We start from the raw sequence: 20,975 nt of genomic DNA on the forward strand, positions 1-20,975 counted from the left end.
TGTAAGTTGCCTTGCTCCCAGACACACAACAAAATCAGCTTGAGAGGGGGTGAACTACAGATTGTGTACCATTGCTCCAACAAACTTGTGTTCTGCAACAGAATTGTAGATTGTAGATTATTGATCAGACTTGAACTCATTTAAAACTAAAATGTCTGAGCTCTCAGCTCAGTGGTTCTCAACCTTGTTCCTGGAGGACCCCCCACCCTGCTGGTTTCTGTTCCAATTGAGCTCTCAATTACTTAATTGAACCCTTAATTGAAATTTGCATACATTTGACATTTTAAATTACACTCTGAATAGACTAATGGGCTCTATTGCAGAGAGAGACGTCCTCATTGTGACGAGAGACCACCTATTGAGGGAGACTGTGGTGGCGTCCAGCAAGGAGGTGATCCTGCCAATAATTTGTGTGAATTACAAACACGAAGGTGGGGTGCTAAGCTTTTTCAAAATGCCGATGCCCTGTCTTTGCCGCTGTGTCGCCACAGTCAGTGCTTGTTCAGTCACAGTGTGGTGCCCGTGGTCCCCATCCTGGCAGTGAGGGTAGGAAGACTGCCTCGGGTTCAGATTACAAAAACGTAACGTTTTATGACTGCTAATTAAAAAAAAAAAGATAACTTAATCTGTGTGGTGCTTTCTACTTTCAATTGTGTGCACAAAGCTCACTATCCTGATTCCAGAGGAAACGCGTCTCCTTTGGCTTTGGGAGAGAGCAGCGTTTCTCCAGAGGTACGCGTGTAAAACTACAACACCCAGCATGCACTGCTCCGAGCCTCGTCCCGGCGCCACGCGTTCCGTGTGTGTATGTGCGACGGCGGGCGGTTGCTAGGCGACGGTGCGGGGCTGTGCGGCGGCTCGCGCTCAGGGGCGTCATTTGTCCCGACTGTCTGCACGTGAGAGCACGCGTGATGCGGGCGACGAGCAGGACGTCATCGCCGAGCAGATCGACGAGCTGCGGAGGAGGATCCGGATAATCGGTAGGTGTTTGTGCAGCTCCTGAAGCAGGGCAGCCATTGATCCGCTCACATCTGTATCAAAACCAGCAAGAGCGACGTCGCTGTTGCAGCTTCTGTCGGAAACGTCACTGGACTTAAAGAGACAGTAGGAGCCGCACAGTTGCTAGTTATCCTCCATGCGCCATGTGGACACGGTGTCTGTTCAGGTTCCCCACAGCGCCTCTGCTCGGTTTGGGAAATCTCTCTGCTGTCATGAAAGCCTGCTTTAGTCACTGTAATTAGTTCAGTTAAGCAGCCGGACACTGTCCCTGTGCGCAGTGTAAAGCAGGATTTTAACAGACCTGGATGTGAACAACTTGACTACAGCCGGCTTTTGTCACTATATTGAAGTCAGTCAATTGAAAGCCTCATGGATCTGCGAAGAAAAGTTTTAGATGTCACTGTTTTCAAGATGAACGTGTGTGTGTGTGTGTGTGTGTGTGTGTGTGTGTGTGTGTGTGTGTGTGTGTGTGTGTGTGTGTGTCCACTACTGTCTATATGAATGGCCAAAATCTACATAATCCTAATGTAATCAAACCTGGTCTGTGCTGCTATAAAGATAATGTCTGATTTCCAGAGGGGGACAAGACTGCGAACTATGAGCAGTACAAGGACATGATTCTGCAGCTCCAGCAGCAGGACGAGAAGCAGCGGCCTGAGCCCTTACCGGTGAGAGGGTTTAGGCTACACTCTTTCCTTCCTGCCTTGTGGCTTCGGATGGGCCTGTGTTGATTATTAATATTTGTAAACCACTGGAGATAAACCCGGGCTGCTCGGCACTTTGACCCGAGAGTCGCCTCCATTTGAGAATCATCCCAAACTGTGGGCTTGTTCCACCCCCCACCTCTCTCTGTGTAGAGGTGCCTCTGGTCTCCTGTTCTCAAAACCTGACCGATTCTGGATATGAAGTTCAGCAGTCGCTCTTGTGGTGTTTTCTCATGACTGAACACAGTTCTGGATGAGGGTCTGCTTTTATTTTGGCCCGTACCTACAGGCATTTATTCTGCAGTCTCCTGACAGGATCGCTCCCTCTTTGCAGGCGACTAGTGATACATATGCGATACCCCTCTGTGGGCAGTAGAGGGCTCCCTCACAACACGATGCGACTTACCTGTATAAGTCACTCTGCAGCAGAGAAGGTCGCATGTCCCAGACTGGGCCGGCCTAATGGTTTACAATATGAAGAGCCCAGGTCCAGCTGGCGCGCCTCACCTGACGTCACTTGCACAGCAGGGTTAGGGGTCCAGTTTGGGTTGGGGTTTCAAAAGTCTTGTGGTCAGAACATGGGCCAACTATTGCCTTTGAGAAGTCTTGCAAAGTGCATTGAGACTGCACTTTTAATAGAACATTACGAACACAAAGCCCATGAATGGGTCATTTGAAGAAAAGGTGGGGATCAGTCGCTCATTATAACACGAGGAGTAATTTGTCCTGGATGTAAACTCGGGCATTTCACACCCTGGCTGAATTCTTCACACGTGAAAAGGCCTGGCAACCTGGCAATGTTTACACATACTCTCCTTTCTCCAGAGGTGTGAAGAGCAGTTCAGTGCACACTTAACGAGGCAGGGTGTGGCCTCATTAGGCAGCAAGCCATTGACCTGCAGTCCAGCTCATAACACAGACGCACGTTAGAAGCCTGAAATAAAGAAACTGGTGTCAGGATTACATTTTAGGTAGTTTTTAGTTTCACATTTTGACTAGTGTAGCAATTACTTTCAGGGGTTACAGTAGTTATCTGTTATCTGTTGCGTCTGGGAAGCCTTATCCTCTCCCAGACAACACACACAGGCTCCCAATAGTGTGAGGGTTGCGTCTCCACACGGGTCATTTCACACGGGCTCACCCTCACGTCTTGGTCTCGGCTAGGACTGGGGTTCCAGCTACATCGATCTGATAACGGAGGGGATGCGGAAGAGATGGCTAATGTAATTGTGGCAGAAAAACCCTTTTTGGTACCAAGACTGACCTCAGCTCTGTGTGTGTGTGTCTGTCTCGGTGTCTGTCTGTCTGTCTGTTTGTCTGTAGGAGGTGGTGCAGCGCTTTGCTTCTCAGCGCGGCACTCAGACACGTCTGGAGAAGATGAAAGAGGACAACAACAAGTCCCTGCTCACACTGAGGGAGGAGAAGAACAGACTGGAGGCCGAGATAAAGGAGATGAAGGACGCAGAGCAGGCCAAGCGCTCCAGGTACTGCTTATATCACCGTCCTATCCCCCGCCCCCTTTCAGTTCAGTCACCAGACAAAGGGCAATTGTCCAGTTTTCAAACATCTCTTGCACTACGTCAGGCTGAACTTCCCCTGCTGTGTTGTTGTGTGCTCACTTATGTGTTCGGTCTTGTGTCACACAAATAACAAATGAAAGGAAAAACCTGAATAACTGAGTGGAGGAACATAATGATGCAGATGCCTCCAAACAGTGTACTGCATGATACAATTATGCAATTAACATCCTATCATGCTCTGTGGTATGTATACAAATGCTGAACAGGCCCAGTTGACCTCGATTTTGGATTAAGATGGCAGTGCGTAAACCCCTCAATACAAATTTGAGAGTTCAATGGTTCAAAAAACATAGGCACTGGTCTACAGAGGTGTGTAAAAAAGTGATACAGTCAGATGAGTCACCCTTCACCATATTCTCACCATATGTGACTCATATGCTATGGCCTTTGCAATCACCAGATCTCAACCCAATTGAACACCTATGGGAGATTCTGGACCGACATGTTAGACAGCGCTCTCCACCACCTTCATCAAATCCCCAAATGAGGGAATATCTTTTCAAAGAATGGTGTTTATCCCTCCAGTAGAGTCCAGAGACTCGTAGAATCTGTGCCAAGAGCACTGAAGCTGTTCTGGCGGCTTGTGGTGCCCAACACCTTACTGAGACACTTATTGTGGGTTTTTCCTTTAATTTGTCTGTACATCATCAGTTGTTTTTGTGTGTGTATTTTGTTTTCCGTGGATTATGATGGGCATGAGATATTGTCTGTTGCCTAAAGGTTAACAAGCTTGGTTCAGGTCATCCTACATTACTGAGACTTGGGGAGTCAGGAGTTTCTGTGGTTTTTCGTTTCACCCAAAAGCTCTTAATGACTGAAGGCCAGGACTGACTGTCTGTGGCTTTTGATCTTGAGAGTCAAACTGGGGGGCTGTGGCTCTCCGGGACTAGGAGGGTGAAGGACGCATGTCCAAAATTAATCTCTTGAGGCATGCCAAATAATAATAATAATAATTGAATAGGTTAGAGAAGTGGTGCTGTTCTTATCCAGTTGACATAACAACATAATAAAGTTTACAAACGAGAGGAGGCCACTTGACCCAATACTGATCCCTGTGGAACTCCACTAACAACCTCACTCCAGTTAGAAGCGACTCCTCTAATCGACACCCTCTGTTTCCTAGACATCAACCAGTTCATAATCCATCTACTTACATTGCCCTGAATGCCTACAGCTTCCAATTTGAGGATCAGTCTTTGGTGTGGAACCTTATCAAAAGCTTTTTGGAAATCTAAGTATATCATATCATATGCTTTCACCGGATCTACAGCTGCAGTTGCATGTTCAAAAAATTCTAATAAATTAGTAAGACATGATCTGCCTCGTCTAAACCCATGTTATTCTCCAAGAATATGGTTTTCATTGAGATGCTCTTCTATTTTCTGTCTAATCATTTTTTCCAACATTTTACAAGTGATGCAGGTGAGACTGATTGGTCTGTAATTTCCTGGCTCAGTTTTGTCCCCTTTCTTGTGGATTGGTTTGACACTTGCTGTCTTCCAGTCAGTTGGCACATCCCCTGTTCTAAGTGTCATTTGGAATAATTGAGTTAGCGGCCTGTAAATAATTTCCCTCATTTCTTTAAGTACTGTTGGAAATATCCCATCTGGCCCAGGTGATTTGTTGGTTTTTAATTCTGCTAGTCCCTTTAGTACCTCCTCCTCATTTATCCTGATCTCTCTTAGGGTTTGACTGATTGTCAACCTGTGGCATGTTATCGTTTTTTTCTTTTGTAAAAACCTCTGTGAAATACTCATTTAGAACATTTGCCACATCTTGTTCGTTTTCCTATAGTCCTCCATTTTTGCCCTTTATCTGTTTCACTTCCTCCTTTATTGACCTCTTGCTGTTGTAATATTGAAAAAAGCTCTTTATATTAGTTTTAGCTCCAAGAGCTATGTTTCTTTCTATTTCCCTCTTTGCTTTCCTGATCTCTTTCTTAAGGTCTCTTTGCAGCTCAACATATTCGTTTCATTTTGTTTAGTCTCCATCCCTTTTGTATGTGCTATACAATATTTTCTTTCTCTTGATATTTTTTTGCATACTTCTATTAAACCATTTGGGCCAATGTTTTCTGGTCCTCAATTTGCTAAATTTTGGTACAGATTTCTCCTGTAGTATATTTTTAAAATATACCCATCCATTTTCAACTGACTCTGTATCCAGTGTGCTCCAGTCTACCTCTTCTAAATGCCGCCTCATACCATCAAGGTTTGCTTTTCTAAAATTGTAGACCATTGTTTTAGACTTGGTCCTTGTTTTTTGAAAGAATGCCTCAAAGCTCAGGAAGGCAATCATTCTGCAAACCTGACACTGTAGTGGCCACATGCTTCTAATTTTTTTTTTGCCTTTTTTCTTTTTCCCCTAAGTCTCTTGGTTCCTGTTCCCTAGTCCCTAACTGCTTAACTTTTTGTCACGGAGAAACAGCGCAGCTCTCTCAACAGCTGCTTTAAGTCGCTTTTGTCTACCTTCCCCAAATTCACACCTAGCTGGCCCCACCTGGCTCCTCCTGCAACACAAGTCCTGCTAGTCCTTGACTAAATCTCCTTGCTACAACCTATTTATTTTCACCAACTCAGCAGCTGAAATGAATTGGTTTCAATTTAGGCAAACTACAGACAATGTTAACTTCAATTAAGGCAAACTTAAAACAAAATGAGCAATGCTAAGACTGGTCTGAAACTAGTCCAACAAAAAGATGGCTGCCTCTCACCTGTAGTCTCCTGTCTCTGTCTGGCAACTTGTAAATACATACAAAGCCAAATCACATGGTGATTCAGTCATGTGACTTTTAGAGCGATCCCATGAGCCTCACTGATGATTGCAACTGTGATTGGAGATAAACCAGTTCGTGCCCTGAAAATCCCCTTCGAAATCCTGGCCTGCCGTTTTGTTTGTTTGTTTTCGTTGCCTCCCTTGCCCTGACTGTATGTTGTGCAGTGGGCATCATTTGCATGCTTTTTCTTGGTCGTGCCGCTCTTGCATTTGTCTCTTTTTCCATTTTGATCAAAATCTCAGGGCTGCCCAGCAACGCTTTGTGTATCTGGTGCTTGAAGGCTAACACAGGAGTTGAGTGTGTGTTTCATTGTGTGTGGCTCCTGTACACTGAGCCCAGGGTTGCTGTGTCCTCGTGTGTATTGTTAAAGCCTCCTTCTGCTGACTGTTCCTCAGAGGTATTTAGCTGTGCACCATCCCCTGCAGTTGTACTGTCTGTCTATTCTCAGTTTGCCTCAGTGCCCTTCCGCCCCCATCTCCTGTGTGTCGAATAATACAGTGACAACTGTGTATTCAGCGCCTTTCGTCATAAGTAAGGGATCCTGTATAAGCTATCTCAGTTTACGAACTCTTCTGTTTCTAAACCATTGTTAAACCCGGAAGCACAGCTGCACACAGCTGGATAAGCTGTTTCTTCCTGCCCCAGCATTGAGTAAAAAATTATATCTAAATCCCTTGCTCACTTATATCAATGGTTCCCATCCCTGGTCCTGGAGGACGCCCTACCCTGCTGGGTTTTGTTCCAACCAAGTTCTCAATTTATTAATTGAACCTTAATCAAGTAACAATCTGCTTAGATTACATTTTTTAAATTGTGCAATGAAAGAGCTGGTTCTTTAATAAGTTCCTCATACAATTCTATACTTAACTTAAACCCCCTACTGTTTAAAACAATTAAAAGGCTCTGGTTTAGGAATTTATTAGTTCAATTAAGGGTTCAATTATGTATTTGAGCGCTCTGTTGGAAAAAATCCCCCAGTTGCACTGATCAAAGCCTTGCAGGAGTCTAGTGACTTATGATCATCCAAATAAATTACAGCTTTTCCATTGATTCAGTCAAACAAAAATAAATGAATACAATACTTCCTCACAGCCACACAAGCAAAATACAAAACAGAAAGCTACTGTTTAAAGAACTCGACAGCGGTAGTCGATTCTGACCAGGCGTGCAGACGTCATGCCAACTCGCCGAATTTCGGTTCAGGGTCGTGCCTCAGTGTCTTTTGTTGCCTGTCTATTTACATGTTGTTTGGCGGGGGGGGTTGGGGCTAGCCCTGGTTAATGGGGTCTCTCTCTATGCCCGTCTCCCACAGTGAGCAGCAGATGGTGGAGGAGGCCAAGGCTCGCCTGAGGGCCGTGGAAAAGCAACGATACGCATTCCAAGAGAATTCTCAGCAGGTGACCCGCACCCTGAATGCAGTGACCATCGGGGTGAAGCACCTGAGTAACATGCTGGACCACATCAAGCAGGTAAGCCCCGCCCCCTTTCTCCCCGCGGAGAGATCTGCAGCCGGCCCGGCACACAGATTAGTGGCTCCTGGACCACAGAGCCCAGCTTGTAGAAAGCTGGAAGTGAAAGGGCACTGCGGAGATCTACTATAGTGGTTTGACACGGGGAGGAGAGCTGTCTGACACTGTGGTTCAGCTGTCCACAAATGAGCCTTTAGTGACTAAAAACAATGCCTGGAAAGTTAGAATGGGAAACTAGAATAGTACACTGTACTAGTGTACGATTTGTAAAGTGGAAAGTCTTCCATCAGCGTTGTGTTTTGAAGCCAGTGTCCGTCTGTAGCAGCAACATCGACATGTTTGAATGTAAACAGTGCATGTATTTTGTACGCAGCAGCTACCTGCCTGTGTGTGTTTAAACCAGGCTTATGGAGAAAGAAATCAGGACTGCAGTGTCTGGGTCAAATTGCATGTAGTGGGTGCCGTAATTGGAGTTTGAGTTGATGAATCAGAGGAACTGATCTGTGGAGTACAAAGCTAGGCATTTCTAGGCATTTCGCACATCTAGGACAGGGGTAGTTAAGACCCATTCTATGCCCATAGACATCTTAATGTAAATTTCCAGCTGAAATTTGGAAAGAAGGTCTGGAGGGACGGCGAGGGATCTCACTTAATCACACATTTATTTCTCTCTCTCTGTCCCTCTCCCTTCCCTCTGTCTCTGTCCCTCTGTCTCTGTCCCTCCCTCTGTCTCTGTCTCTCCACAGCCCAAGAGCCACGTCCCGGCCGCCCCCGTGCCCCTGTCCTCGGAGGAGCTCCTCTCCCAGGCGGCGCAGAAAGTGCTGCTGCTGATGGAGGAGCTGAAGGGCAAAGAACTCGGTGCCATCATGAAAGAGATGAACGAGAAGAAGGTGAGAGGAGCGCCGCCGCAGTGCACCTACACAGAGGACAGATCTGGGGACTTAATCACCAGATGCAGATACCTGAGACAAATGGACCATGAGATGTAAATGTCTTGGTTACATTGTAAGCAAAAGACCCTGTTGCTGACCTGGAATCCAGGCCGGCGGCAGCTACAGCCTGCGACTATCAGCCCGAAACATCTGTACACCGGTGGACGATTCTGACAGGGCACAGATTGCTATATGTCCAACTGTAGCCTGCGTAATCTCTTGGCCAATGCTGTCTTCCACTAAACACGGGATCTAAACGACTACTACCCGAGTCCAGGATTCAGTGATTATGCATTTATTTACTCAAACTGATTATTTATTGTTTTATGCATTGTTAACATTGTTAACATTTAACATTGTTGAGCGTTTTTGGGCTCCTGTTGAACTGTGGGCGTGTAACCTGGTGTGTAATCTGCCATTGCTTGTTTCTAGTTCCTCGCCAGCATCGCACATTTTATCCCGTACTACAACATAAGGATCAAACTCCCCGAGATACAGAGCGATGACGGTGAGTGACTTGAACCCGCCGCCGCCCGGCGCTGACACGACTTTCTAAATAATATCCAAAACAACGTTGCCTTGTGCCGAGGGAGTCCTGAACCCCGGCTTCAGTCGAGCAGTGTCGTAATCGTAGCTCTGTCCTGCGTCTGACCCTGTTATCAGAGCAATCGCCGAGCTGCAGGTCTGGGATCTGTATCTGGTCCGCATGTTCCATTTTTCTCATTCTTCCCTGAATAGTTACAGAGTCTTATCACGTTTCAGTGCCGAGCCTGGTTTGAGTAATGCAGTAGCTGTCTCAATGCCAGTCTTGATGAAAGAGTGACTGTGGTGATGAAGTATTTGGGATCGGGCGTTTTTAAAGCCAAGGCATTTAACCAATCCAGGGGCTGAGACTGAAATAGGACACGTTACCATTAATGTCATTTTCTCTTTCCTTGCGTTGATTTCCACTAACATCATATTTCCGACACCTCTGGAAGCAGCGTGTGTAACAGAGTGCTTTTTGTCACAGTTGTAACATCTCTCGCTGAGCTTGCTAGAGCTTTCAAAGCCACTATCCAGGGCCAGAGCAGACCCATTTGTACTGAGCGGTTCTGATAAAAGTTCCCCCCTTCCGGCGTGTGACCCTCTTCTGTCCCCTGCTGTGTCGTAGAAGAAGAGGACAGTGACGAGGACGAACCAGAAGTGTTCACGCGCGACATGCTGGAGCGCCAGTCGCAGCGCATCGTCGACTCCCAGACCAAGGGGAAGGAGAAGAGGAGCAAGAAGAAGAAGAAGAAGGGCAATTAGTAGCCCTACAGTATTTATCAGTTCTTGATTCCTAATTGGGTTCTTCCACTCCCACTCTCCTCCAGTTTATAATCTGGCACCACAGTTGATTTATGTTGACTTTCACAGCCTACTAGGGTAAAGGGGGCTGGATTTAGTTGAGTTTCTACCACCGCTTCATGTTCGCTATTGCGTACTTGATAATGAATATACGAATAATGAACTCTGACCATTCTTCTCTTGGTCAGAGTTTAGTCGCGGTCTTTAATATGCTTTAGTTGATTTGTCTGTATTGTCCAAATATTTAACAGGGATTATTATATTCTCACAACAGAGCAGCAGTAGTAAGTGTTGAGATGAATGGACAGGGCTTTAATGGATGTATGACTTACTTTCTGAACTCCATGCTGCCGTCCTCCTCTGCAAAACAGGTTGAGATGGGTCGGTGCCATCCAGGTCATCTGTGTGGGGGGTGCTTTACATGTATGATTCATGCCTTATTAATGACTTCACAGTTTCATCACACGTTACAAAGCTAATTAGTGAATTCGTTAACCCTTCTGGAAGTGCCTGATGTAGTGCAAACTGTTCATGACTTGCCAATGCATTACTAGTGTTCCTTGTGCATTAGTTAACAGTAATGGGGTCTTGTTAACACATTTTGGTGGACCTGTCAACAGGCTGAGGTTCAGGCACTGCACTATGAGGCGCCATTAGGGACATAATACACTACAAACTGAGACGCATACACTATACTGAGACGCATACACTATACTGAGACACATACACTACATACTGAGACACATACACTATATACTGAGACACATACACTATATACTGAGACGCATACACTATATACTGAGACGCATACACTATATACTGAGACACATACACTACATACTGAGACGCATACACTATATACTGAGACACATACACTACATACTGAGACACATACACTACATACTGAGACGCATACACTATATACTGAGACACATACACTACATACTGAGACACATACACTACATACTGAGACGCACACACTACATACTGGGATGCATACACTATATACTGAGACGCATACACTTTACTGAGACGCATACACTATATACTGAGATGTATTTTTCTCATAAGCTTTGTAACGTGTGATGAAACTGTGAAGTCATTAATAAGGCATGAATCATACATGTAAAGCACCCCCCACACAGATGACCTGGATGGCACCGACCCTTCTCAACCTGTTTTGCAGAGGAAGACGGCAGCATGGAGTTCAGAAAGTAAGTCATACATCCATTAAAGCCCTGTCCATTCATCTCAACACTTACTACTGCTGCTCTGTTGTGAGAATATAATAATCCCTGTTAAATATTTGGGCTGAGTCATTGACCCACAAATGAATAATGATCTCGTTAACCATGGTGCACAAAGGTCCCAGAATACATCCAATAAACCATTTGCTGATGAATTAGGTATCAAGTTATTAAAAGTATCAATATGTTCCATGTTAATGAAGGTGTTTAATGTTATTTCATAAGATCATTACATTTGTCGTGGATAATCTGGTGACTATTTTGACAACTCTTAGGATTAACAAACATCTAAATATGTCATCCTTGAAAGGAGTCCTGTTTAGTTCACTTTAGTTACTGCATCTGAATATTCAGACATGAAGAAAGACAAACCAGTACATGGATTCATGCAGTAGTTAATGCATTAGTTACCATTAACAAATTACTTTTCATGACTTGTTGATGTATTAGTTGCTGGCTTGTTCACATTAACTAACAATAACGTTTGAAGAGGGGTATTTATTGAGTATTTTGCGTTCCTTTGCAAATTAATCGTAACTGATGAGCAAGAAAATTATAGGCAGGAATACAGTGGGGGAAAAAGTATTTGAAAAAGAAATGATCAGTCTATAATTTTAATGGTAGGTGTATTTTAACAATGAGAGACAGAATAACAAAAAAATCCAGAAAAATGCATTTCAAAAAAGTTATAAATTGATTTGCATGTTAATGAGGGAAATAAGTATTTGACCCCTTCGACTTAGTACTTGGTGGCAAAACCCTTGTTGACAATCACAGAGGTCAGACGTTTCTTGTAGTTGGCCACCAGGTTTGCACACATCTCAGGAGGGATTTTGTCCCACTCCTCTTTGCAGATCCTCTCCAAGTCATTAAGGTTTCGAGGCTGACGTTTGGCAACTCGAACCTTCAGCTCCCTCCACAGATTTTCTATGGGATTAAGGTCTGGGGACTGGCTAGGCCACTCCAGGACCTTAATGTGCTTCTTCTTGAGCCACTCCTTTGTTGCCTTGGCTGTGTGTTTTGGGTCATTGTCATGCTGGAATCCCCATCCACGACCCATTTTCAATGCCCTGGCTGAGGGAAGGAGGTTCTCACCCAAGATTTGACGGTACATGGCCCCGTCCATCGTCCTGTCGTGCAGTTGTCCTGTCCCCTTAACAGAAAAACACCCCCAAAGCATAATGTTTCCACCTCCATGTTTGACGGTGGGGATGGTGTTCTTGGAGTCATAGGCAGCATTCCTCTTCCTCCAAACACAGCAAGTTGAGTTGATGCCAAAGAGCTTGATTTTGGTCTCATCTGACCACAACACTTTCACCCAGTTCTCCTCTGAATCATTCAGATGTTCATTGGCAAACTTCAGACTGGCCTGTACATGTGCTTTCTTGAGCAGGGGGACCTTGCGGGCGCTGCAGGATTTCAGTCCTTCAAGGCGTAGTGTGTTACCAATTGTTTTCTTGGTGACTATGGTCCCAGCTGCCTTGAGATCATTAACAAGATCCTCCCGTGTAGTTCTGGGCTGATTCCTCACCGTTCTCATGATCATTGAAACTCCACGAGGTGAGATCTTGCATGGAGCCCCAGACCGAGACTGACAGTTATTTTGTGTTTCTTCCATTTGCGAATTATCGCACCATGCAGGTAACAAAAATGTCCTTTATAATTACACTATGGGAGGATTAGAAGTGGATGAAGTAACGCATGAGAAAGACCTAGGAGTCTATGTGGACTCCTCACTTTCTCCATCCAAACAGTGTGGGGAAGCAATAAAAAAGGCAAACAGAGTGTTAGGGTATATTGTCAAAAGTGTAGTGTTGAGAACAAGGGCAGTGATGTTCAGACTGTACAATGCACTAGTTAGAGCTCATCTGGATACTGTGAGCAGTTCTGGGCTCCACATTTCAAAGAAGATATCGCTGCTCTAGAGGCAGTTCAGAGGAGAGCAACCAGACTTATTCCAGGTCTGAAGGGAATGTCCTACTGAGGGACTGAGGACCTGAACCTTTTCACCCTGGAACAGAGGAGACTACGTGGGGACTTGATCCAAGTCTTCAAAATTACGAAAGGCATCGACCACATCAAACCAGAGGAGCTTTTCCAGATCAGCAGGGACACACGCACCCGGGGACAAAAATGGAAATTGGGCTTCAAGGCATTCAAGACAGAAAACAGGAGACACTTCTTCCCACAGAGAGGCGTCACAATCTGAACAAACTCCCCAGCGATGTGGTAGAAGCTGAAAGTTTGGGAACATTTAAAAACAGACTGGATAGGATCCTCGGATCACTCAGTTATTAATGGACAACAAACTAGCACGATGGGGCGAATGGCCTCCTCTCGATTGTAAACTTTCTTATGTTCTTATGTTCTTATGTAAGGACGGTCTATGATCTATTAGGCACGTCTATTGCCACAACGTTGTGTGTTAGCTGGGATGTGACTGCTTAGTATTGTAAATTGCCTTGATATGTCCTGGATCATGTCGGCTGATCTCCTGGCTTAATCATGTTTTGCTGTCGCCAACTGGACTTAAATAAAAATAAAGTTATTGTCTTTGATCTCTGGGCGTCACCTAGTGCCACCACCACATTTGTATTAATGTAAAACATATTTAAAAATGTATACTGGTATATATACAGTTGAGCACGCTCCATTTTTAAAAGCATTATTCACTAATTTAGTTTAATATGTATTTCATTATTTCAAATTGAGCCGCAGTGAAGATTCCAGTTGATTGGACTGAGTTAAGACAGATACAGGTCTGTAGAGTTGCAGATATTGGCAACCCCTGTCTAAAGCCCAAGTCCAGCTGAGCCCAGCCTCACCAGCTACTACCCACTTAGGACCCAACTTTGTCCAGTCAAATCAGACAATGGCTAGTAGACCATACATACCTCCAGTAACTGAGTTTGACACTGGGGCATTTCACTACAGTGCTTTATGTTTTATTGAAACTGGAAATCATATATTTTGTAAACATTACAAATACATTTGGTGAAATATATTAATGTAAATATATTCTTAAATGCATTTTAGATATCATTTAGGAAAATGTATTTTGAACTAAATATATCTTACATTATATTGCATGTCTACATATTTTTATAATATATTGCACAATATTTCATTTCTGTATGGGGCAAAACAATATCTGCTGTTTGGTGTACAAAGTGCCAACCTTAGGCAAGTGTTCCCTGGCCAATTTACCATAGGATCTGTGCACTGTGAACATGTTTTACTGTGGTACTGCCCAAATGTTACAATGTGTTATTGTGTTTTTTACGTGCACTCACAGTACTTTAATACACACTGTTTCAATACAGCCCAGTTTACCAGAGGAAGCATGCCATACGAATAGCGATCAAGGTAAATCATGGTATTCTCAAATTCCTTTGTGGTAAACTGTTGAACCCAAAGGAAATCAGAATTGCAGGTGCAGTTAACTGCAAAGAAGGAAAATGGGACTTTGGGTCTGGTTAACCTTTCTTTAGATTGAAATGTGTGGTGAAGGAATTCGTTTATAACAGCTGTTTCAAGCCAAACATTTATTTCTAAGCATCTGTGACGAGTAATTGTTTTGACTGTGATTGTTGAGGACTGTGAGCCTAGACTTGATTGGCGCTACAATGTATATCTGAAACAACATTTCGTTTTCTTAACCAATGTGTATATTTTTGAAGCAACATTTCGGAACCGATGTATATGTATATTCAAAACGCAAAAGTGTTATATACATTTCTGGCACTAATAGGCTTCCGTCATGATCCTTTCAACTGTGCGCACAAGCCTCTCCATCCTGATCACACGGCGCCCTCGGCTGTGGCGCAGTCGCAGACGCGCAGGTGTAGCAATGCCCTTCCCAGCATGCCCTGCTCAGAGCCTCGTCCTGGCGCCGCGCGTTCAGGGGCGTCATTTGGCCGGACTGCGCAGCTGTGAAGATGCAGCGCGACCAGCGCACCGCCGAGCAGATCGCCGAGCTGCGGAGGAGGATCCGGATAATCGGTAGGTGTTTGTGCAGCTCCTGAAGCAGGGCAGCCATTGATCCGCTCACATCTGTATCAAAACCAGCAAGAGCGACGTCGCTGTTGCAGCTTCTGTCGGAAACGTCACCCGACTTAAACGAGAGCAGCACCGGCGGAGCCAGAGGGGAGTCCGGGCGGCGCTGCACAGGCCTGACATGTGACTGGCCACCCCGGTGCCACCCCGGTGCCACCCCGGTGCCACCCCGGTGCCACCCCGGCATTTCATTGGCTACTGGCCGTTTGATGCGGAGTGACATCTCACTTCAGCGCCTGTTGAAAGAGGCGGTTATTTTGAAGATCGCGGCGCATTTTTCAAACCGAGGAAGAGAGATTAACGTCGGTTGCGAGATGAAGAAGAGAGATTATCTCCACACATATTCGCTCTTCTTGATTAAATGTATATTTCTTGTAATGTTACGGAGGTTTGTTGCACTCCGTGCTTGTTATTGTGTGGAACCCAGTCGCAGCAATTCCTGGTTATTAGCCGATGGGATGTGACGTATTCATATGGATGTCCTATAAAGAGCTTCTTTAACACATTTAAATGTAAGTGGTCTGAAACCGTTTTGAAACTAATACATACATTTATTGAAACACTTTATTTTTGTCCGGGGTATATTACTAATTCACAGAATTGTGTGTGTTGGAAAGGGGCATTTGAAGGTGCGAGTTGAGCTGCAGGTCCGAGGTGGAGACACTGACTGTTCACAGTGTGTTAAAGAGTGCTAGTGAAGTGACCCTTTTGGACCACACTGTCTGCCACATTGAACAACTCTGGGTTCAGTGAATTATCACTTCTACCTCTAATCAGCAATCGTAGGATTCATTCATGCTCCTTAGATGCCAGGTTAGCGTTACACACTAATTTTCTGTCATGGTCTGTGGACCCCCTGAAGTAGAGTGGTCCACCCCCTGGCCACCCCATGTATAAAACTCTGATCCATGTCTGATTTCCAGAGAGGGAAAGCAGTGCTTACTATGAGGACACTCAGCGTACCATCCAGAAGAACAAGGAAACGATTCTGCAGCTCCGGCAGCAGAACGAGAAGTTGCAGAAGAAGCTGGCGGACTCTTTAGCGGTAAGAGGGTTTCGGCTACAGTCTTTCCTTCCTGCCTTCTGGCTTAAAACAACACTCGTGTGTCTGTTCTGATGGGCCTGTGTTGATTATTGGGGATGTTAAAGGGGAATCTCAATAAACAAATGGGGATGAATTAGGAAGTGATGCTGCTTTGTTTTGGCAGAGAGACGAACGGGTGGTAAAGGATGCTTTTCAGGACAACAGAGTGGAGGGAGCTGCCATGAGGAACAAGACTGGGATGGTGAGCTCTTTGCCCTCTCCTGCGGGGCTTTCAGTGGCTTCTGTAGTTAGCTGAGTGAAGGGTGGCCTTATCAGAGCTTATGAATAATGTTAAACCACCAGAGATAAATATTACAGTACAAGGCACCTGTATTCCCCAACTTCTTCTTACTGAAATCATGCCACTGGAAACAACGGGCTTGGAAAATGTGGCGGCCGCTTCACGATCCGTGGCAAACTGCCTACATTTGAACTTAGTAAGGGAATCGTGCGTTGTGCTATCCATCATAGGATGGTTCCGCAAAAAACGCGTTCCTCTCCTCTCTTCCCCTGTTCGCAGGCCGCTGTGCAGATCGTGGAGCAGAAGACGTGTGACACGATGAAGAAGCTCAACGCCCTGAGGCACCAAAAAAAGATTCGCCAGTGCTACCTGAAGAAGCTGCAGGCTCAGTACAGCCAGATGCAACAGGAGAGCTCCGAGCCTGAGCCCACGGCAGAGGAGGCCAAGGTATCGGAGTTCTTTCAATCAGTTCTTTTCCAGACCCAGGAAAGAGACTTTGTTTTTGTGAAGAATGTGGCTGCTTGTAAAGTAAAAAATATACATTTCACAGAAGATGGAGAACTTATAAACTATTAAATAGTTGAGTAACTAATTAATCATAAGAAAACAGGTAATTTAGAGGAAAATGCTGACAAAAACAAAGCCTGGAATGAAATGATACAACACGCAAATGCCATCAACCCCGCCATAGTACGCCCTTAAATGTTCTTTTTAATTTGTTTTTTTTTAAGAATTGAGTTTTACTTCACTGTTTCTTTTACATTTAAATACAGTAGAATCAATAATATAAAGTGTAAACTATGTTTTTAAAGAGAGGACCTTTATGTTGAAGTGTAGGAACTTCAGAAGGGAAATATTTTGTTTTAAAGGGAAAAACGTGATCTAGAAATCAAAATGTTAAAGTTAGAGTTAAAGTTAGACTTATTAGAATTAAAAGGGGAAGCTGAAAAGTATTGTTGTAATTAATAAGAGTTAATATAGTATTGTAATATAATAATAATATTAATATTGTTAATATAGTTGTCATTCTGTGTAATAGACACTAGATAATAGATTTGAATTTGTATTGTAATAGTTCACCTAAATGTAAGTCTTTATTAATGATTTATATGAGAGAGGTTTTGCCTGTCCTTAAATATCCTCTCATTCTCATCGTTTCATTTAAAAATTCACAATGATCTGGCATATGTGCTGCCATGTGTAAGCCTGGTAAGACTTTAGAAATGACTTTTAAGACCAGACAGATTTCATTTGGTTTCGTGCAACAGCCCTATTTATTTTGGGCTTAAATTTAAGTCTAAGACCTAAACAATTGTCTTAAAAGCATTGAAGACCTTTTGTGCAAACGGCCCCTAAGGTTTCTCTTGATTGGTGGAGGGAAGATCTGTTCTGTGGGAAGGTTTCTGATCACGTGTATTGTAAAGAGAGAGCAGATCCACCTCCATCACACAGCTTGTTGGGCCATTCCAGGTTTTCACAACCTGCACCATTTCAAATTAGATTTTTAAAAAGATCTTTTCAGCAGGTGAAATATTCCCAGTGCCTGAAGCTTTGCTAGTTATCAGTTATCGTAGTTATCGTCTTCCTTAAACCTGTGGGAAATAGGCTTTTTTCGGGGCGGGGCTGCATCAGCACCACTTTGTGTAAGCAGGGACAACCAGGAGTGCAACCATCTGCTGTGTAGGGGGTCTTCCTTCTGTTCCAGAGGGAGGTGCGTTGAAGTTGGAACAGTTTTAAGGCCCTGGGTTTTGAGGGGAAGGGGGTGTTCTGTGTCCCCATGTCGAGACTGCTTCACTCGCCCCCCCGTTCCTGTTGTGCTGTTTCAGAACCTCAGGATGCTGGAGAACCGGCTGGAGAAGGCTCAGCTCAAGTGCCAGGCAGCCGAGCATATAACGCAGGTGTACCTGGAACTGAAGGCCCACCTCCAGGTAGGGAAGTTGTTACCTGCAGTTGAGGCTGTCCTTCCCCAACCCCCTGCCCCCACCCACTTCCTGTGATGTTTCTCCCAGGCGGAGAGCTTGACGCACCAAACCCAGCTGGACGGCCTGGAAGCAGAGATCTTGCGTCAGCGGCAGGAGCTGAAGAAGCTGGAGGTCATAAACAGAGACGCGTGCCTCTCCCGAGACGCCGCCAAGGTCAGTTCTGATCTATATTAATGATCTGGACTCTGGGATAGTTAGCAAACTTGTCACATTTGCAGATGATACTAAAATAGGTGGCTCAGCAGATACAATGTTGGCAGCACAGGCTATTTATTCAAAGGGAGTTTGATTATATTCAGTTGTGGGCCGACACCTGGCAAATGAAATTCAATTTGGACAAGTGCAAGGTAATACATGCAGGTAACAAAAATGTCCACTATAATTACACTATGGGAGGAATAGAAGTGGATGAAGTAACGCATGAGAAAGACCTAGGAGTCTACGTGGACTCCTCACTTTCTCCATCCAAACAATGTGGGGAAGCAATAAAAAAGGCAAACAAAATGCTAGGGTATATTGTCAAAAGTGTAGAATTGAGAACAAGGGCAGTGATGTTCAGACTGTACAATGCACTAGTTAGAGCTCATCTGGATACTGTGGACAGTTCAAGAAAGATATCGCTGCTCTAGAGGCAGTTCAGAGGAGAGCAACCAGACTTATTCCAGGTCTGAAGGGAATGTCCTACTGAGAGACTGAGGAACTGAACCTTTTCACCCTGGAACAGAGGAGACTACGTGGGGACTTGATCCAAGTCTTCAAAATCATGAAAGGCATCGACCACATCAAACCAGAGGAGCTTTTCCAGATCAGCAGGGACACACGCACCCGGGACACAAATGGAAATTGGGCTTCAAGGCATTCAAGACAGAAAACAGGAGACACTTCTTCACACAGAGAGGCGTCACAATCTGAACAAACTCACCAGCGATGTGGTAGAAGCTGAAAATTTGGGAACATTTTAAAATAGACTGGATAGGATCCTTGATCACTCAGTTATTAATGGACACCAAACGAGCACGATGGGGCGAATGGCCTCCTCTCGATTGTAAACTTTCTTATGTTCTATTGATGTTGACAGATGGTTTTTGACTGATGACAGGAGAGTATGTCACCCTCAGATACCAGTGTGGGAGGCAGTCTTGTCTGATCTGGGTTGAGGTGGGATGTCTGGACACGCTTTAAAGATGGGAGGGGAACCTGTGTGCGGGTGTAACCGGGGGTTAATCTTAGAGTGTGTCTGTCTGTCTGTCCGTGTCTATCAGGCGGAGCTCCAGAGGCAGGAGGAGATGCTGAACAGGGAGAGCAGAGAGAGGGAGAAGATCCTGGCTGAGTACAGGAAACAGGTGGACGAGATAAAACAGCAGAGAGGAGGGTAGGTGTGAGAATCGGCCAGTCAGGGCCATCGTTGACTTTTTTTTGTCTTTGCACCAGCAATGGTTGAACTTGGACTGTATAGGGAAGAGCAAAAGAGCACCGAGTTTAGGAATGAGAGGAAGACGCTGTGCTCGTCGGGCTGCTCGGCACTTTGACCCGAGAGTCGCCTCCATTTGAGAATCATCCCAAACTGTGGGCTTGTTCCACCCCCCACCTCTCTCTGTGTAGAGGTGCCTCTGGTCTTCTGTTCTCAAAACCTGACCGATTCTGGATATTCAGCAGTCGCTCTTGTGGTGTTTTCTCATGAGTGAACACAGTTCTGGCCTCTGGATGAGGGTCTGCTTTTATTTTTGCAATTTTGCAATTGATTGTTTAATTCTTGAGCGTTCGTGGGCTGGCGTGTAATCTGCAAATGCTTGCGTCTAGTTCCTCACCAGCATCAAAGGAAATCCCCCAGACTACAACAACATGAGGATCAAACTGCCAATAATGTCATTTTCTCTTTCCTTGCGTTGTTTTCCACTAACATCATATTTCCGACACCTCTGGAAGCAGCGTGTGTAACAGAGTGCTGGTTGTCACGGTTGTAACATCTCTCGCTGAGCTTGCTAGAGCTTTCAAAGCCACTAACCGGAGCCAGACCAGACCCATTTGTACTGAGCGGTTCTGATAAAAGTTCCCCATTTTCGGCGTGTGACCCTCTTCTGTCCCCTGCTGTGTTGTAGAGGACAAGTGGCGAAGACGTCCCAGAAGTTCTGAAGCGCGACGTGCTGAAGTGCCAGTCCCAGCGCATCGTCGCCTCCCACACCAAGGGGAAGGAGAAGAGGAAGAAGTAGAAGAAGGCAGTTAGTAGCCTGGAAGATATTTGTTTTGACCTGTTTGAAAATGTTTTTCTTTTTACAGTTATAAAAAATGTATGATTTCACATTTCAATTTAAAGTTCTTTGACATGTTTTAAGGTGAAATAAAGTAAATGAAACACTTAGAACCAATGGAAATCGTTTTTCAAGGCACTGGAGAAGTGAATGTTATTTCTGGTGCCCACTGTTGACCGTCACAGCCTACTAAGGTAAAGGGGGCTGGATTTAGTTGAGTTTCTACCACCGCTTGATAAGGAATGTACGAATAATGAACTCTGACCATTCTTCTCTTGTTTTTTCAGTCTGATAGGCGTGGCTCTGCTTTTTAATGCCCAGATCTGC

The 20,975-nt window shown here is 44.8% G+C and overlaps 2 protein-coding genes across 4 annotated transcripts; both read left to right on the forward strand.

Annotated features, from left to right (window-relative positions):
- The first annotated feature begins 307 nt into the window (after positions 1 to 307).
- On the forward strand, positions 308 to 10,164 carry LOC136753796 (outer dynein arm-docking complex subunit 3). The gene is made up of 8 exons (XM_066710186.1): positions 308 to 391; positions 833 to 980; positions 1,576 to 1,667; positions 3,027 to 3,187; positions 7,372 to 7,528; positions 8,275 to 8,418; positions 8,893 to 8,968; positions 9,614 to 10,164. Exons 1-8 carry the CDS (start codon positions 308 to 310, stop codon positions 9,748 to 9,750), a joined length of 999 nt encoding a protein of 332 aa, XP_066566283.1. The 3' UTR covers positions 9,751 to 10,164.
- A 3,932-nt stretch (positions 10,165 to 14,096) lies between these two features.
- LOC136752550 (outer dynein arm-docking complex subunit 3) lies at positions 14,097 to 20,761 on the forward strand. 3 transcript variants are annotated; one of them, XM_066707966.1, is made up of 9 exons: positions 14,102 to 14,402; positions 14,788 to 15,038; positions 16,016 to 16,137; positions 16,301 to 16,378; positions 16,697 to 16,864; positions 18,244 to 18,345; positions 18,427 to 18,552; positions 19,662 to 19,771; positions 20,499 to 20,761. In XM_066707966.1, exons 2-9 carry the CDS (start codon positions 14,975 to 14,977, stop codon positions 20,530 to 20,532), a joined length of 804 nt encoding a protein of 267 aa, XP_066564063.1. In that variant the 5' UTR covers positions 14,102 to 14,402; positions 14,788 to 14,974; the 3' UTR covers positions 20,533 to 20,761. The 3 variants fall into 3 exon arrangements, with proteins under 3 accessions (XP_066564066.1, XP_066564063.1, XP_066564064.1); XM_066707969.1 differs by lacking the exon at positions 18,244 to 18,345 and having other exon boundaries at positions 14,097 to 14,402; XM_066707967.1 differs by having other exon boundaries at positions 14,102 to 15,038.
- The last annotated feature ends 214 nt before the right edge of the window (positions 20,762 to 20,975 follow it).

This window comes from Amia ocellicauda, chromosome 7 (genome assembly GCF_036373705.1).
Source record: "Amia ocellicauda isolate fAmiCal2 chromosome 7, fAmiCal2.hap1, whole genome shotgun sequence".
Lineage (NCBI taxonomy): Eukaryota > Metazoa > Chordata > Actinopteri > Amiiformes > Amiidae > Amia > Amia ocellicauda.

Coding starts and splice junctions, on each gene's coding strand:
- LOC136752550 (XM_066707967.1), top strand. CDS start 14,975: ATGCAGCGCGACCAGCGCACCGCCGAGCAGATCGCCGAGCTGCGGAGG. Junction 16,379..16,696: donor TGAGGAACAAGACTGGGATG/GTGAGCTCTTTG, acceptor CCCTGTTCGCAG/GCCGCTGTGCAGATCGTGGA. Junction 16,865..18,243: donor CCACGGCAGAGGAGGCCAAG/GTATCGGAGTTC, acceptor GTGCTGTTTCAG/AACCTCAGGATGCTGGAGAA.
- LOC136753796 (XM_066710186.1), top strand. CDS start 308: ATGGGCTCTATTGCAGAGAGAGACGTCCTCATTGTGACGAGAGACCAC. Junction 392..832: donor TGGTGGCGTCCAGCAAGGAG/GTGATCCTGCCA, acceptor GGCGGTTGCTAG/GCGACGGTGCGGGGCTGTGC. Junction 8,419..8,892: donor AAGAGATGAACGAGAAGAAG/GTGAGAGGAGCG, acceptor GCTTGTTTCTAG/TTCCTCGCCAGCATCGCACA.